Source organism: Blastocystis hominis, assembly GCF_000151665.1.
Source record: "Blastocystis hominis, Singapore isolate B (sub-type 7) whole genome shotgun sequence assembly, scaffold_12".
Lineage (NCBI taxonomy): Eukaryota > Bigyra > Opalinata > Blastocystidae > Blastocystis > Blastocystis hominis.
The window spans coordinates 12703-30850 of record NW_013171819.1 but is presented as its reverse complement, the minus strand read 5'-3'; the positions used below and the strand labels follow the sequence as shown (position 1 = coordinate 30850).

The following is an 18148-nucleotide window of genomic DNA, read 5'->3' as shown; positions in this document are numbered from 1 at the left end:
TCCCCTTTTCGGTCGCATTGAATACGTTATTTCTTCATTTCCTGCTAATACCTTCAATGTTGGGTTTTCTTCACACAGAGAATTCAGCGATTCCATCACATCATTGTTTGCCAAATGAATATCTTCGATCACAATCCAATCTCCATTCTCCATTGCTTTCAACAGCGGACCTTCTCGGAATTTGATACATTCATTCCCATTTTCATCAATTCCAAGAGTACTTCGACCAATAAACACATCTGGAGAGCTTTCGTGATTCAAAAACACCGAAGTGCATCGTTTATCCCACATCAATGCCAGATTCGAAATACAATACGATTTGCCAGAGGGAGAAGAACCATAAACCAAAATAGCTCGTTTGGATTGTAAAGCAAGACTCAACTTGAATATCGTCACTTTCTCTGTTGAAGTGAAACAATACTCTTTGAAAGATCCTGAATACATTTGTTGTGTTTCAATGTCCCAATAGCCACGAACAACGCATTGTTCGTCTTGTTTGATAATATCAACTTTCAATGTATCTTCCAGCTTCAGAATCTTCTCGATTTCTTTTCTCTCCGATTCTTCATAACGACAAGCAAACACCAACCATAAAGCAGTTTCCAATGATAGGTTATTTCCATTATTCACAATCTGATCCACTTTCAATACATCTCGAAGGGAGAATGGAATCGATGTCTTTTGATAGGAGTTGTAGGAATATTCAAACAAATCAAGAATCTGATTCTCTGTTGATTCTTCTTCCGATTCCATTACATTACTCAAGATTTGACGAGCTGTGAGGAACAATTCATTCAATGTGTATTTCAAATCACGATGATAAATACAATACTTGTAGAATTGACGGGGCAATGTGCTGCGATTTGCTGACATGGATGCTGGATTCATACAGCAAATGATCAGCATGTTCGATGGAATATCGATCAAATCGCCTCCTGGAACTTGGAATGGATCGTGATTCACATAACAACGAATCAGAGTGAGTAATACTTCAAGCACATCTGATGGAGCCAAATTCACATCATCTAATAACAATGCGATTCGTTGATCTGAATGATCTCCTCTCCTCAATAGTTCTGTAATACTTCCATCTCTGAATTGTAATGATCCATTCACAATCGTATAACATCCAAACAAACTATCAATCGTTATGGTATTCGAAAAATTGATTCGCTTATACATGAGATTCTCCTTTGAGAAATAATTCTCAGCAGAAACAGTTTTGCCTACTCCAGGATCTCCTTCAAGAATCAGAGGAAGATGACTTCGATCTGCCAATACGATGGATGCCAATAGCTGAATCGTGGTCTTTGTAGGAAGTAATAAATGCTTAGATTGAAGACTGGATTCTATATCATCAATAACATCATTTGTAAATAGGAATGATAGAGTTTGCTTCACGTTTTCTAGCATTGCATCATCCTTGTTGCTTGATTGAAGGAATTCACTCACTTCCTTCAAATCCTTATTCATCATTCCCATTTGAATCAGATTCTCTCGAGATGCCAAATCAGATTGAAGGAATCGAAAATAGAATGGAATCACTTTCTCAGCATTCACAAATTCATTCCTCAGCATATCTGACTTTCGTAGAATGTGTAAAGGATAGTCATCTCGATTTTCAAACTCATATTTCGCCCTTTCTAATTCAGAATAGGGTTGACAAAACACTTGAATGAATTGGTCTTTTTTTGCAACTCTTCCATAATCTGGATCTTCGCATGTTACAATCGCATTCACCGATTTACCAAGAATCTCTGGTTGAATTTGGGAATAATCCTCGAATAGACTAAACTCTTGCGAATCCAAACTAAACAACAATGAATATAATCGAGGAAGCAATCGATCATTCAATAGATTGATATTGTTCAACACGATCGAATTGTTACTCATTATCGAACGGAGAATCGGACCAGGACGCATCATCAACACCGATTTTTCCTCTTCCGTGTCTCCGAGTAACCTTGTCAGATACTCTCGATATTCTTTAATTGGAGTTCCATCAACATTTTGGATCGATGTTTGTCTCAGAATGTATTGAATATCTTCTTTACGACAAACAGAAATCTCACCAAATGTGTGAGACATTTCCATTGAACGAGACATTTCCATGTAGGCAGCATTGAGAAACAGCAAATGAGTGACTTCAGAAGCAATATCTGAATCACCAACCAATAACACAGGAAGATGAGTTTGCTTGAAATTGGAAATAGAAATAGTAAATAATGCAGTTAATACAGAAGAATCAACATTTCTGAGTTTTGAGTATTCGATTGGAACTATTGTTTGAAGAGGACCACGTTGAAGCAATGAACTCGATTCATTCTTTGGGGATTTTCGTGCTGTTACTGTAGATGTTGACATACCAACATTTGCCCATTCCAATTCTTGTTTTACTTCAGTGTCAGCTGTCTTTTTCCATTCTTCTATTATCCTGTGTAGTAGTTCTTTGCGATCTATTCGATCTGCAAACAATGCTGCAACTCGTAATGTTGGATGAGGAGAATTGAAGCAAATCTTATCCAGAGTGAATACTTCATTCAATGGAATCTCACCACTATCAATATGATCACATAATCGTTTGCAGATTTCACTATTCATCAACTCTTTCGCTTCATCACTCTGGATTGGACTCATTTCACAAATATCGAAATAAGCAGGAAGAGAAGGCAACGAACTCACTCGACGTGTTGTGAATACGAACAAAGCTCGGAATGAAGGATGAATTGAATGATTGATAGAAGCTGGATAAGTGAACTCATCAGTGAAAGGATCACAAACAGTATCAAGCATTTCCAGTAATTCTGCTGACATGTTTTCAGCATTTTCGAATATCACTAATTCTCCATTTTCTACAGCTTGAATCAATCTTCCAGCTCGGAAATCGCCATTCATATCCACACTTCCCATCAGAGTGGAAAACTCGGTTTCTCCAGATACACTGAACACTTGATAGTTTCTGATAGAGAGCTTATTGATGATTTCGCGAATTGCATAGGACTTTCCACTGCCTCTAGGTCCACACAGTGCCACAGCCTTGTTCCTACAAATACAATAAAACAATCTTGAAGCTTCAGTCCAATGGCTTCGAAGGGATTGCAGTTCACGAATTGGCTGTTGCCTAGCGAGCATATCCACTAGCGGTTTTTCCAGTTTATACCCAGCCAAATGAGTAGCGAAATAAACCATTCGATGGAGTTCTTGCTGCTTGAACCAGTCGATTGTTTGAGAATAATCATGAATCAAATCATCAATCTCATCTCTTGTTATCTTGCCCAGCTTGGGAGAGTTTTCAAATCGCTTTGCATCTTCATGACTCACAAATACTTCCAAAAATCGATTTCTCAAAGCAAGAGAGAATGCCAGCAAACCTTTCTCAGACGTTGTTGCGATTACACGGAATTTAGGACTCATTTCGAATTCGGGTCTTTCTCGACGTTCATCAAATCGAACTACATGATGATGGCCATCTGCAGGTGATAATTCCAACACAGAGTTCAATCGCTCGATCACATTCGATTTCATCAAATGCATCGATTGAAGAACACAAATACCTCCATTTTCAATCGCTGTAAGCAATGGAGAAGGACAGAAACGAGGAACTGGTTTGCCTTCATCATCATCTTTCTCGAGTGAATAGCTTCCAATCACACTTTCTGTTGAAGAAGTCGAACTGCAATGAATCACTTCACAGGATGTTCCTTCACTCTGCATTGTCTTTATTATTGCTCGACAATACTTTCGAGATACATATTCCGTTTCTCCAATCAATAGAACATGACATCCAGATTCCAATCCTAGTCGAACTCGATCATACACATCCTTCCAGCATTCCTTGTCTAATGCAGCTTTGCTGAAAGTAATATCCGCTTTGAATACTGGATTTGTTTTCAAATCTTCATTATATGCGATTTGTAAAGCTCGATTCAATGCTTTGCTTTCACCGATTCTCTCTTTATCCATCAGTGTCTCCATCATCCATTTTGTTCTACTACAATCTCGAAGTGTGTAATCCTTCCCTTTATCAATCTCTCTTCCAGACACATTCTTTCGATTATCAGCTCGATCATGAACATTACACACTCTTTCTCCAATTCTTGTATCTCCTCCAAACATCGCCGTTATGATATCCAATCTTTCCTCTCTGTCAATCATTGGAAAGTATTTCTGTTTCGTTGAATCGTGAGTGATAAAACGGAAACAATCGCGAATTGCAGAAGACAGATTGTTTTGCTTGTATGAACTTCCAGCAGGTTTCTGAGTAGCAATAATGCGGAAATCTCGATGCATTACACGCTCTTCACTTCCATCCTTGCCTTCATGGAGAATCTTCTTGCCAAACAAATACGATAACACACTCTGAACCACAGAAGGAGGAGCCAGAGACATTTCATTCATCAATAGCAGTTTGCCATGAATGAATGCATCCGTGAAAGCTCCATCCTGGAATTTGATCTTCTCTGTATCATCGTTCGTAATCACCATATCTCCAAGCAATTCCTCAGTTGTGGACGAAGGACTGAAGTTGTATCTCACAAAGGGAACGAGAGAACGTCGACAATATTGCTCCACCGTGAATGTTTTGCCTGACGAAGTCACTCCCTCAATTACCACTGGAATGTTGTATTGAATCACATCTTCCACGATTTGATTTCGAATTTTGGTTTGATTTGTTTCTCTGATAAACGGAGGATCTTCTTTCATTGTTTCCACATATCGATAGGCTTTCGATTCAATATACTCCCAATCCTCACTGTCAGAGCGTATTGCCTTAATCAGTCGAACACGCTCTTTTGTAGAATGGAAAATGAGCACATCGGATCTGCATAATACAGTGATAACCTTATTCTTTTTTAGAGGAGACAAAATGCCAATTGTAGCATTCTTCACTCCAGAAATGCAGTGGAAATAGATTGTTTCAGGAATGATATTATGAGTTTGAGCTTCATTAGAATTGATAAGTGGAAGAATGAATGTTGTTTCTTCTTTCTGCAAGTGAGGTATTCCGCTGAAACTAATCGTATCTCCCATATGAGCATAATCACATCCATCAGTCAAAGCAGATTGAAGGGAGTAAAAACTCCTAGCATTAGGTTGGTCATAATTCACTTTCAAGGAATCGAAAATCTCAGAAACACATTGATTTGTTCCATGTTCATAAATCAAAATCGATTCATCATTTCCATAACTTCGCTTCTTGTTTTCCATCATTTCAAAGGCGTGTCCTTCAAAATCATTCGGCTCTATTCATTATCATAAATATGATTTCTTTACGTATTGCAACTATTCGAACAGGGTTGATAGATATGAAATCCTCTGCCTCCTTTTCTGTTTCCATTACGTTCCTTTCATTTACAAATATCAATAACTGGTTGTTTAATTTACGTTTCTCGATATAGCAGTAGTGTTTTAGTTGCGGGATATACTTAGTGTTTTCATATTTTTCTATTTATGCAATGATTAAAAAAGATATACTCAATGATATTACATACTTTTCCAAATGATCTAATTTGGATTTTATGAAAATAGAAGGTAAACTCGTGATTCTATCTGCTTTTATCATATTCACTAAATATAAGCAGGTAATTATATTATTACAAGGAAGGACCATATTAATGAAATATACTTTAGCATTGCTTGGATAGAATAACAGGTCTATTTCAATATTTTCCACCTCATCTACTTATTATTATAAAGCATGAATCCTACCTGAAACACTTATTTTTTCTAATGAAGCACATTTGGGATCAGAGAGCAACTCATTGATTTTTACTGTGTCTTTTGATATTATCTTCCCTAGATATAACCTAACTGGAATTTCCCACAGATTCCATGTAAAGGAATATAAAAAGAATTCGTCGCATGTATTATCTTATCTTTTGACAGGGGTTGAGTAGATTCGATTGAATTGAATTCAGCACACTTCAATTCTAGCTGTCCTATCTAAATGTTACTAAATTTATCTGTTCACTCACAGGAAAGATAAACACACAAAGCCTTGATCCGCTAGTTCTCGCCACTGTATTCACTTTTATTTGCTTACCTGTTTTGTCTAGCATTATCCATTTCTGTTTATCTTTCAACTCTAATTTGCTCTAATTATCATATCTATAATTAATGAATACATTTATGAAGTTTTCGATTAATTGCTTTCTTTCATTCAACTCACCGGACTTAATTGTTTCATTGTAAGATCTGCTGCGAGCAATTAAACAGATAATAGCCTCTAATTCAAAAGCTTCATACGTTACAGTTTTTGGCCTTGCAAAAGTAGTCGAACTCAATCCTCCACGACTCATAGTGAATGATGTGAATTGGCTTGATACCAAATATCCACTCTCTCTACCATTTGCTTTATACTCATCTTGTGGATGAGGTGAGGAATTAGGTAAACTAGTAAAAGAATTGGCAGATCCCCGAATCGATAATCCACCCATAGTGCTATTGAAATTGTCGCTTTGAGACTGACTGCTTCCTGAAGAAGCTGAGTTGGAAATAGTACTATTAGGTGTTGTCGGTTGTTTTATTCTTATTACTGGTCGCGGAATAATAGGTTTCGTTGGAGTAGGTGAAGGACTGGGCTTCAGAGGTTTCATTAGTGTAGATACCACTGGTTGTGTTTCTGACTTCTCTCTCTTATCTGATATTTGCTTTTGGAAATTTGATTTAAGCCATACTACATCTAAAGCAATAGTTCAAGTTTCTTACAATCAAGTGACACTGAATCACCAATCAGTAATGATTGAATTGAAGTACTAATCTTCAATGGTTCTTTTTTACTGGATAGGGTAACAATCCAATACATTATTACTCCCAGACTCGCACTATTTCCAGTAACCATCTAAATTCATTAGCAAATGAGAATCTGCATACTTTCCAATGTTCTTTCATGTAATCTTCAATCGTAACTTTAGCATCCAATTCATACTCCTTAGTAACGTCATTTATTTTGTCAACGATAATAATATGCTTGTTTTCATATGCTACCTCATGCTCTACGGGGATTCTGCTAGTACGATTTGCTACACGTTAAAAAAAAGAGAAAACATCAACTTATAGTCTGATTATCTCTTTGGCTAGTTTCTTTTCTTAGCCCTCCAGTATAGTACTTCTCATCAATTGAAGAATCGTATTTATCTTTGATGTTAACATAGTTAGTCACTAAATACCTTGTAATAATTCGAATCGTATTTCCTCATCAATTCCCTCAATTGGAATATTGTAACCATCTGAAACTAGTTGTTCCTTGATATATATTCTATATTTCGCAATATCATGTTCTGAAACATCATAATAACTTGCGACCTGGCATAATAAGTGCTTCATCTTGATGTTGGTATAAAGCACGAATTCATTGCTTTTATTGTTCCAAACAATGTGGTATGTAAATTGTTTGCAAATACGTAATGATTCTTCCGCTTTCCAAAAAGAACCAATGGATTGAAAAGGATCGACTATTTTGGTTTGATAAACAATGTAACACTCATTAGGAGCTATATTATAATCATTCTATGCATCAGCCAACTCCAAAAAAAACCCTACACAAATTTGGGATTTTATGTCAATTATCCTCGAACTGGGTTTAGTATTGTATGTACGCGTATTTATTCCATCAGTGATCGAAATAATCATTTGAAATAAACGATTGTGTGTTATTCTGCTTGTTACTCAGTTTATTACGAAGTGTGCGGACTTTTTTTTGATTTTCCACTCATTATTTCGTAGAGAGCAAGTTTCATATTTAAAAATCTGAGGTAACCCTTTTCTTCCCTTCTTTTTACCGAATAGGGACTTCTAGTATAATAATTAACTTTAAGGTATATGCGATTGTCCTTGATTATATAATCCACGAAAAGCAGGGCATCATTCTGGATTTTTCTGGTTCTCCTTTTATATGAGAATATTGTAATCTTCATCATTTTGTAAGGTGTCTAGTGATTTAATTTGCATAGGTTCCATTCCTGAATTGTCCAGAAATCACCGTAGACATTCAAGCCGTTACAAATTCCGTGATTATCATCGCAATCCGATAGTTTTTATGGAGTAAAACGAATAGAGCTTGCTTTGTCTGCAGATGTGCTTATTTTTTAATTTTTCTTTTTGCGCTTGCCTCCATATATAGAATAACGAAATATTTGGAAAATCCAGGAGGTCACTATTCTCGGAGGGTCATTTCTTGTTTATAATGATTTTCTTTTGAAATTTTAAAAACGGGTGTGACGTTATTTTGTTTTTTACAAGTTAGTAGTTTCGAGTTATTCAAGTTTTATTGATTGTGTGTAGAATTGCTTTTCGTTCTGTTTTAGGTTATATATATGCAACATAGAACTACCTGATTCAATACATATGCGATTTTCATTATATGGAGAAAGAATTTGACCTTTACCCACATATTTCCCTATAGATTCGATCAACTCTTAATAGCATAATATTGAAGTGTATGTAAGAACCCAATATTACTATTAGTAAGCTTGAAGTCCAAATGAATCGAATTTCGCTTCATGAAGAATCTTTGCGATCCTATGAATGTGGAAATAGTGCCAGGGGCGTCCATGAATATTCAAGAAGCGGTGATTTCAATCCAATACATATTAATGTATATCTGCATGCTGACGAGTCTCGAAGCGTACGGCGTGAGCAATGAAGAGCGACGACGCAATTCTTGGGAACGAATTTTGATAATTGTTTATCAGAACTAGGAGTTTGTTTCGATCCGGCCACGAGACGAAGCAATCGCAAAAAATAAAAAACCTACGAAGCCTGTGCTGTCGCATCTGTATTCAAGTGACCCTGGAAACGATTTTACTTTAGCATTCATTTTGTTCCGAACATACATCATTCAATTGGAGCCGCACAAAGCTACGCTCTTTTCCGGTTTCAATTGCATTTGCGAAACTTAGCGCGAATCACAAGCGCATTGCTCGAGATTTGTATCCAGTATGGCTAATGGAACGTGGCGTACAAACTCTTCTGCCTGTACCGTTCCGTCGACAATCCCATTTTTTGTTCACTAAGCCAAGTTTCCATTCATCAAGACCTTCCCTGTCGGATGATCATAGGAACAAACCTGTCGAATCGGCGGCTTTTCATAGGAAAGATACATCCATTCGATTTGTCTTTTGATTCACTGTTTTGTGCGAAATTGAGAATATCAATGAGAATTACCATTTCTTAAACAAAGATACAAATAAAACAAAATGGACTGCATTCAAAAATGATAGCATCGATAGGAAAGAGAGTTATTTATCCACTCTGATAAGATTAGCCAACATGGGAGATACATCTATACAAAATAAACACACAAATAATAATGTATATACTAATTACGGATTTCCATTTTGTAAAATAGAATGCATTCGGTAACATCACACTCCGCAAATTTGGAATATCTAATCAAATGAACAATCATAATGGTCAACTACTTTCTAATACTACTGAAAAACAACCAAAGAAACTACCTTGTAAAGAACTAATTCTTGATAAATTTGGAAGATCTATAACATAGCTTCCTGTATATGTGACTCGCACTTCGCATTGTCAAGGTACACGACGGATCGTTTTCTCTTCCGAAGAGTGTACCTCGACCAAGTTCAATGGATTGTAACGAGGGAAGATCTAAATATTTCATTTTAAGATTCAACTTGATACTCTCGAGCTTTATAGATAAGGACTGAGCAAATGCTCCACAACCTATTTGAATGGATTGCAGATTTGGAAGATCTAGTCATTCAGATACCATCTTCGGCATGTTACCTTGAATCACAAATGACCCATAAAGGAAGTTATTCGACCAATATGCATTCCATCCGATTTGAAGAGATTGTAGTGAATTCAATTGCTTCAGTTCAAAGTCTCCTCCAAAATCACAGAAACTCCACACTCCAATTTCAATCGATTCTAGAGATTCACAATTTAAAATGTGGAATGATTTTGATACGTCATACTTACTAGCAACTTGTATCATCCCATGCAAATCTCCATCTGTTTTCTCGACTTGAGTAAAGGAGTGATTACCGATTTTCAAGCTTCTTAACTTTTTCAGTCCGTCAATTTTGAATAACTGTACTTTCCTACAACATTCATTCCCGATTTCGATAGATTGCAGCCATTTAAATTTCTTCATATCCAAAATATTCACATCGTTACAGCAATTCGATGCGATCTGTAAATCTGTCACTCTCAAACTGAGATTTCTCAGTTCAGCTGACTCATTTATGATTACATGCTTTCGAACTAACAACATTTCAGGCTTATTGAGTTCTTTCAGCGGTGGTTGAGCTTGCTGGTTGTACCATCCATCAAACAAATCCACACCCCTTACTTCCTTTCCATCTTTCCATTCACATTCTCGAGTTGCGATTCCAGTCTCTTCATCAATCAAACATCCTTTCCCTTCACGAATAAACGTTTCATTGTCTTCATCATAGCGAAATCCACCCACATAGATCGGAATTCGTTTCGTTGGATCCAAACTATCTTCTCCGTTTCGCTTCAATTCGGTCATCGTATCTCCATTGAAACATCGAATCACTTCTTTCAATACTCCTTTGCTCCACATCCCTTCTACAACCACATTTCCGCTTTCTTCATCGTATTCGATGCCCCAGCCTTCCTTCATTCGTTTTTCGTTGTACCCTCCGTGATACAGCAAATGCCCCGTTTGGACTGACCAGATTTCCATTCGAAGATCTTTCGGATGGTTGATGACACGATAAAAATAGGATTGCTCAATAATATCTCGGAATCGTTGACTGAAATCCACTCGGCCATTTTTGTAGGCGATAAACTCCTCCGATTTCTTCCCATTCTCGTCCTCCTTCCATTTTTGTTTTAGTACGTTATTTTCATACAAGAAAACATCGCCTGTTGGATACCGCAGAAGAAATTCGTTTCTGTGTTTTCCCTGGAATCTCTGGACAGTGTATTTGATTCCTTTCATTATCATACTCTCGGGCTCTCCAATTGTAACATATCTATCAAGAAGATACTCCGCTCCATTCAGTTGGTTCAATGGTGCTATTCATAAGTTAGGAAGATTAATATCACATCCAGAACTCATTTCCAAAGTCTATACAGTTTTTACTGCGTTTCTTTAAAAAAAGGCTATTGGCAGTCTGTTTCACATAATCCATATATTCTGCTTCTTCGGCACATAAGGTTTTAAAAATCAAATGACTAGACACGAAAGCATGGAACGACATGTGATTTCGATTTTCGGCTTGTTCACATTACCGAATGTATAATAATAATTACTACATTCATAGCGCTGACCAACAAACAATGAAAAAGAACAATCTACTTACTTTCTTCTCCTCTTATTATCGAACGACTTTCCTTTTCTTCCCCTCTTCTGCCCTCTTCCTTTCTTCTTCTCTTCCCACTTCTTCTTCCTCTCCTCTGCAGTGGCTTCCAGCATGTTCTCAAACTCTTCCGCAGAGGCATAAATCGACTTCATCTTTTTCTGTCCCTTCCCCTTGTTCTTCTTCTTCTGCTCATCGCCCTCGTTCACGAACATGCCTCCATTATCAAGCTCGTCATCATCATCCATCTCATCACCCTCACCCTCATCATCATCATCATCATCATCATCATCCACGTCTTCTCCTACCCTCAACCCACTCCATCATTCCTACCTTCCTCCAAGAATCGTCCATTCTCTTCTTCTTCAAACTCATTCAAAAAGTCGTCCGCTTCATCGCCCATATGTTCATTAATCAAATCCGTCGCCAGCTGATTCGCGAACGCGTCGATTTCCTCTTCCTCCTCCTCCGACATTCCCTCCGCGTCCTTCTTCGACTTCTTCTTCTTGTCTCCCGTCCGCTTGGCGCGCTCCTTGAAGAACTTGTAAAAGAACTGGTCTTCGATCGCCACGTCTTCTTCCTTCTGGTTCAAAAACGCCTCGGAGTTCACAGGCGGCTGCGTGAGACTCTTCGCCTTCTTGTGCGATTGCATGGCTTCGCTGCCGCGATCGCGAGCATTGTCCAGGTCCTTCTGCTTGGGATGTTTGTAGGCAAACTTGTCGAGGAAGGCCTTGTTGGAGAAGTCGATGAGCGGGTCTCCGGAGCAGGAAACGCGCGACCCTTCGAGGAGCTGATTGGCGAAGTGAGCCACAGTGGGATGGTAGTGGTGAGCGAGCAGAGAGAGCTCGAAGAGGAAGGTGCGATCGGCGTTCGAGAAGATGGGATCGCGAGCGTGGATGTCGTAGACAACGGGGGGAAGCGAGGAAGAAGCGGAGGCGGATTTGGGTTGGTTTGGTTGATGGGGCTTTTCAGCATCGCTTTCATCATCGGAACTCTCTTTCTTTTCTTCTTCATCAGATTCCTTTTCGTTTTCGTTTTCGTTTTCGTTTGCTGATTGTTCGTCCGAGTCTTGGAAGAACGCTTCATCCAAATCGGCCACTTCATCCTCGCCTTCTTCTTCCTCCATCGCCTTGCTTTCTTCCTTTTGTTCTTCTTCACTTTCATCATCATCATCATCATCATCATCATTATCCTCCTTCTCACTTTCTTCCTCTTTCTCGCTACTTTCTTCTTCTTCTTCTTCTTCTTCCACTTTCTCGCTCTTCTTCTCTTCCTTCTCGCTCTCCTTCTCTTCCTTTTCCTTTTCCTTCTCCTTCTCGTTCTCCACTTCTCCCTTTTCCTTCTCTTCTTCCATACCCAGATCCAACGCGTGCTCTTCCATCAGCTTCTTCAGCTCCGCGTTCACCTTCAGTTCCTTCCGCTCGCTCAGCACCGTCGACACCATATACAGCAATCCGCACGCCATATTCGCAGGCATCATCAGCGCGCACTGCAGCACTCGCTTCAGCAACGCCATCACAATCCGCCGATTCTTGCACGTCTTCAACACGCGATACAGCAGATTCAAATACAAATTATTCTTCGAACTGCGACGGAACTCCGGGGCCAGCAGCGACGCGTACAAAACGCGATAGAACCGCGGTGCGAACTCCCCTACGATGAAACGCCCCGTCCAACCAAACGATGTGCCGACACGATCGTGAAGAGCAAGAGAAGCGCCTGCACCGAGCAGGTCCAGTTGTTGCAATGAACGATTCGATAGAGCGAGTCGATCTGATCGTTCAGAACGTCTTCCTTCACTGCGAATCAGAAGCAAAAGCATGGAAAGGTACCTTGACCGAAGGGAAGCGCGCGGTTGATGCCAGTGAGCAGCGCGGAGATGAGCTTCAAGCGAGTTTCCATGGTGCCTTCGAGCTTTTCGCTCTCCGCTCCCTTCTTTCCCTTCTTTCCTTTCTTTCCCTTCTTTGCGTTCTTCCCTTTCTTCTTGTCTTTGGCCTTCAATTCGTCCAGCGTCAGCACCGTGTACTTCTTAAATAGCGAGAAGTAAAACATGATCAACGACCCCGCCAGATTGCTGTCCTTCGAAGTAAACTCGATCTGATTCAGGAACGACACGCCATAGTAGATGCCTCGGATCGGCATTTCAGAGCGTGACAACAACTGCCGGACTTCTTTGGACACAACATCACGCATGGCAGGGTGCTCGCGAACCAGCTTCAGCAGCAAATACACGGCGTGGGAACTCACCTGTTGATTAAAAAAGAGGCTAAAAAGGCACGGTAACGTCAGGATCGCCGAGTTTCTCGACGAGCATGGAGAGTAGTGCGGATTCTTGTTCGGGTTTTGAGACGAGGCAGATGTAAATGGAGGTATCTGCGATCTTCTTGAAGAATTGCTGCATATCGAAACTGTATTTCTTGAGAATCTCGATGAACTGAGGAGTGAGGGAAAGAAAAAAAAGAGACCTGCACATATTTCTGCTTGAGGAGATGCTCGTAGTAGAACAAAACTAAAATGTGGTCGTTAACTTCTTCGTTTTCCAAGGGTTGCTGAGAAATGAAGCGCAGAGGACGGTCGGGGAGCAAAAACAGGATGAACAACTCGCGGAGAGACTGGATTGCCAACTGAGCTTCACGTTTTCCCTTCTTGTTCGCCATGGCAAACAAATCATCGACAATATCAATATTATGCACCGGGTCATTTTGCACAAGAGACGACATCGCACCTATTTTATCCGTCAAGGTACCTGACGTCAGCATATTGCGTAGCCACTTTGCATCACCAACATCGCTCTCTCTACTATTTAAGCTATGCAAATGTATCTACCTCTGAATTTTACGTGCCTTCGCACTTTCTTCTTCGAGTAGTTCCTTTCCCTATGCAATTATGCGAAAGCACCAATATCACACCTTCTTACGGCATCGGAAAATCACATCGTCCTTGTTTTCCCAAATTCCGTCTCCAAACTTCTCAATTTCATCATACCACTTTTCATTTCCTTCCATTGTAAAAATTCCGTTTCTATTATGCTAAACAAGATTCCAGTTCTATTTACGATTCTTTCGAACGAAAATCAAATGAAGGAAAACGATTTCTGTGGTTTCTCAAGGTCTCGTTGAGTTTTCCCTGGTAATCAAACAATTTTTAGAATAATGGTTTGGGTTCGTTTTGATGTATTCTTTTGCCTATATGCAGACCGATTTCCAGCCAATACGCCATTCCTTGGTGAAAAAGCCTATTCTACTCTATTTACCGCTGCGATCACTTCTTCCAGATTCAAGCCTGCTTTGTATCCATAAATCAGACCTTCACACACACCGATCTAGAGCATCAAGCAAACAAACAACAATTCAGTACCATCATCGTGGAGATCAATATCTGGTTCACCATCTTTGTGTGCTGGCCACAGCCACTTCCACCCATGTATTTGATGTTCGTTCCCATACATTGGAACAGAGGCATCACTTCCTCAAACGTGTTCTTGTCTCCACCAACCATGATCGACAGCTTGCCGTCACGAGCGCCAATATCTCCTCCAGACACTACAGATTACACACTGGATTGTTGGATTACCAGGAGCATCCAGAGTAGCAATGCCCTTGCTTTTTCCTACCGAGTAAATCTCGCTGGCCAAAGAGGGCTCGCTGGTTGTCATATCAACGAAGATTCCGCCCTTCTTGAGACCATTCAGAACTCCCTTCTCACCCAATATCTCTTCACGTTCATTTAAAGGATATCTGAAATGATATTTCTGCGATAATACAAAAGAGAACAATTCCAATAGACTTGTTTGTTAACTAATAACATAATAAAAGTATTCTATTTTCTTTCCTTTCCACATAATATGAGTCAAGCAAAACAAACATGGTTCTTAGTAGTAAGTATATGGCGAAAGTAGCGTACACCATGGTCACCGATTTTTACGCCTTACTCACGGGGTGATTTTATGAAACCCTCCCATCGGCCGGGAGTTCCTCCGATGCTCACCCGTGAGTCCTCACTTTTCGTCTCACTTTCCTGTTATCAGTGGATAGCTATATGAAGGGTTTTATGTTATATTGCATTAAAATCACACTACTGTTCACCCCGATGTTTATGGCAAAAAAAATGCACGGTGCACCTTCGATTCATCCACACTACTCCATGTTCATCCAAGGCTCATTTTGTAATAGCACGTTCACCTGGGTCAATTCATACAAGTTCAAGGATTCTAACATCACTTTCATGACTGTCCTCTTCACACCCAATCAAGTCATGTTCAACAATGTGGATTCTACGAATGTGGTCACCAACTCGAATGACGAGGAGCTAATGATTCCTCCTGGATACTATACGATCGGTCAAATCATTGCCATGCTCAACACCATGACCGATACTACATTCTCGATATTTACGAGAGCTTCGAGTTATGGGTGTATTTATATCCAGTACCCACACACTATCGATTTCACCAATGCTCTAGATATTCGAGAAATCCTCGGTTTAGAAGGACAAATGGTCATTCTACCCGCTTCGTTCTATGGATCGAATGTGATTGATATCACGCGAAATCGACAAGTGATCCAATCGTACTCGTCCCTCGTGCGTTCCTCCGATCTGAAGATTGCCAACCAGAACAACAACCTGCTCACCACAATGATCATTGACGATCCCGAGGTCAATTATCTCCGCACCGTGGAAGACATCTGCATTCCGATGATAACCCGATTCGACCGATTGATGTTCGTGTTCCGCGATATGGATGGTAATATCATGCGATTGAACGGCGAATTCGAACTCCAGTTGACGATCGAAGATGTGATTGATCGAGTGCCTTCCTCAATTCTACCGATGAACTAGTTCTCCATGATCGAAGTGTTCGGTAATACTACGAAGAAGGAAGTGAAACTGGACAATCCTCTGTCATTCAATCAGTGTTCCATATCGTCTGTGTCACTCTATACCGATTTCGTGTTTCACAACGTCCCAACCGATCAAGTGATATTAATCGATGCGGGGAAATCCCCACACGAGGTGTTAATATCCAGAGGAGCCTACGACATCGAAACGATCATTTCAATGCTGAATGCGAGTGATGCCCTGTTCGAATTGGTGTATAGCGGCGAGAATGAGCTTCATATCACAGTGACTCACTTCTACACGATCGATTTCACACGTGCTCCCGAGATCCAATCGATTCTCGGATTCGAATCGAGTGTGCTGGTGAAAGGATTGGACAATCCATGGCAATACTTCCTGAGTACTTCGTGCAACCAAATAGTAGTGTTGGCGAACGGCTAGTTCTCGCAGTATTTTGGCATATTGCTTGCTCTTCTCTTCATCGGTTTCATTCTCTATCCGTTGTTTGATGGTATCCTGCATTACTTCGGCTTGATTGAGCGTATTCTCTGTTCTTCTTGTCAATCGTTTGTTGTTGTAGGGACATCGATGGTTGAATCGTCCTATTCGATTCTTAATGGCGAGCAATGTTGTATCAATGTTAGGAATGTAGGGGGAATCTTCCATTTATCCCTAAATCCATAGTGAAAGGGAAAACGAGGTTCTCTTTACAAGAAATTGCAATGGAAGACACTATTCTTATCCTTGATTTTGATTTGCGTTGCTGTGAGAGTTGTGTACGAGAACTCGGCGATATTGCCATTTTTATTTTCCTTCAGGAATTCCCTGTTCTCACTGGTTAGTACGATGACGAGAGTGTTCGTCAGTTTCTTCTTATCTCTTTTGTACGTTGCATTGTATCCGATGAACACCATGGAAGCATCGGTGATCTTGCAGACATACTTGGCCATATCATTCTTCTTGTTGAATCTAGTCAAAGTGAGGGAAATCACGGAAGCATCGGAAAGATCGAAAACCTGAATCTTGTTGCTCATATCTATTTATATTTACTTGTTGAATTCTATAAATCACCCATATCAGAATGCATTACGCGCTCACAGTATTAGCACGGATCATGATGAAGTGCATCTGGGTCGTCGCTGCAACATCCTCTTCCAACTCGATTTCGAATTGGATCTGATTCGATGTGCGCATCGGGAACCACTCGGCCAACGGGAAGGCGAAGATTCGGAACTGATTCAACCACGTCTTGTACGTCAACAGCGTGTCGTACTCGTCGGAACGACTATTGCAAAGATAGTCCATCCATTCGAAGAACGTGTGATCAATTCCATCAGGTGTGTTCGTGTTGTCCACATTGATGATACGCTTCTGTTCACCAGCGATGTTCAATTAGATACGTTTGAATCGAATGTCCTTGAGTGTCGAGAAATCGCCATTGTCGTCCGTGAACATCATGAACATCATCTTGACGGGGAAGTTGACCAGCACACGATCATCGATGAAGTTCTGGCCAGAAGGAATACGGAACGTCTTGGTCATGATCTGGTTCTTCACCAACTGAGTGTCCTCAGGATCGAAGGTCGAATCATCGCTCGTCTTGTAACTGTGATACCAAAGCGTGCATGTGTCGAAGTACACACCGGTGAAAGCCGTGGCTGATGGAACAGCGTCCGGACTTGTAGCGGTATTGATTTTGCCAGCATCGATGTAGAAGTATGCATCGTCGTTCGTTGGATAGATCTGAGCATCCATTTGCGTGAGATTGATGAATCGTTCCTGAGAACAACCTTCGAAGATGTCTGCAAAGTTCACATTGATCGTCGTGTACGCCGTGGTCGAATTGTTGGGCTGTACGAACTTGAGCATGTTGTAGAATAACTTCCCGCCATAAGGTCGACCCAGGATGGCCGCAGTTCGTGCGGTTTTATCGGTTGTATCGTAGTCCAATGCATCGTAGTAGATGTAGGACAGTTCCTTCAGTCCTTCATTCACCACATTGTTGTGCT

At 40.2% G+C, this 18148-nt stretch overlaps 2 protein-coding genes across 2 annotated transcripts; both read right to left on the bottom strand.

The window, feature by feature from the left end:
* Positions 1-11610: 11610 nt before the first annotated feature.
* On the bottom strand, positions 11611-14059 carry GSBLH_T00001539001 (uncharacterized protein; the record flags this gene model as incomplete). The annotated part of the gene is made up of 5 exons (XM_013039957.1): positions 11611-12953; positions 12983-13099; positions 13133-13547; positions 13579-13734; positions 13766-14059. 5 exons carry the CDS (start codon positions 14057-14059, stop codon positions 11611-11613), a joined length of 2325 nt encoding a protein of 774 aa, XP_012895411.1.
* A 476-nt stretch (positions 14060-14535) lies between these two features.
* On the bottom strand, positions 14536-15107 carry GSBLH_T00001538001 (uncharacterized protein; the record flags this gene model as incomplete). Its single annotated transcript, XM_013039956.1, has 4 exons — positions 14536-14622; positions 14658-14842; positions 14874-15051; positions 15087-15107. 4 exons carry the CDS (start codon positions 15105-15107, stop codon positions 14536-14538), a joined length of 471 nt encoding a protein of 156 aa, XP_012895410.1.
* Between the last annotated feature and the right edge of the window lie 3041 nt (positions 15108-18148).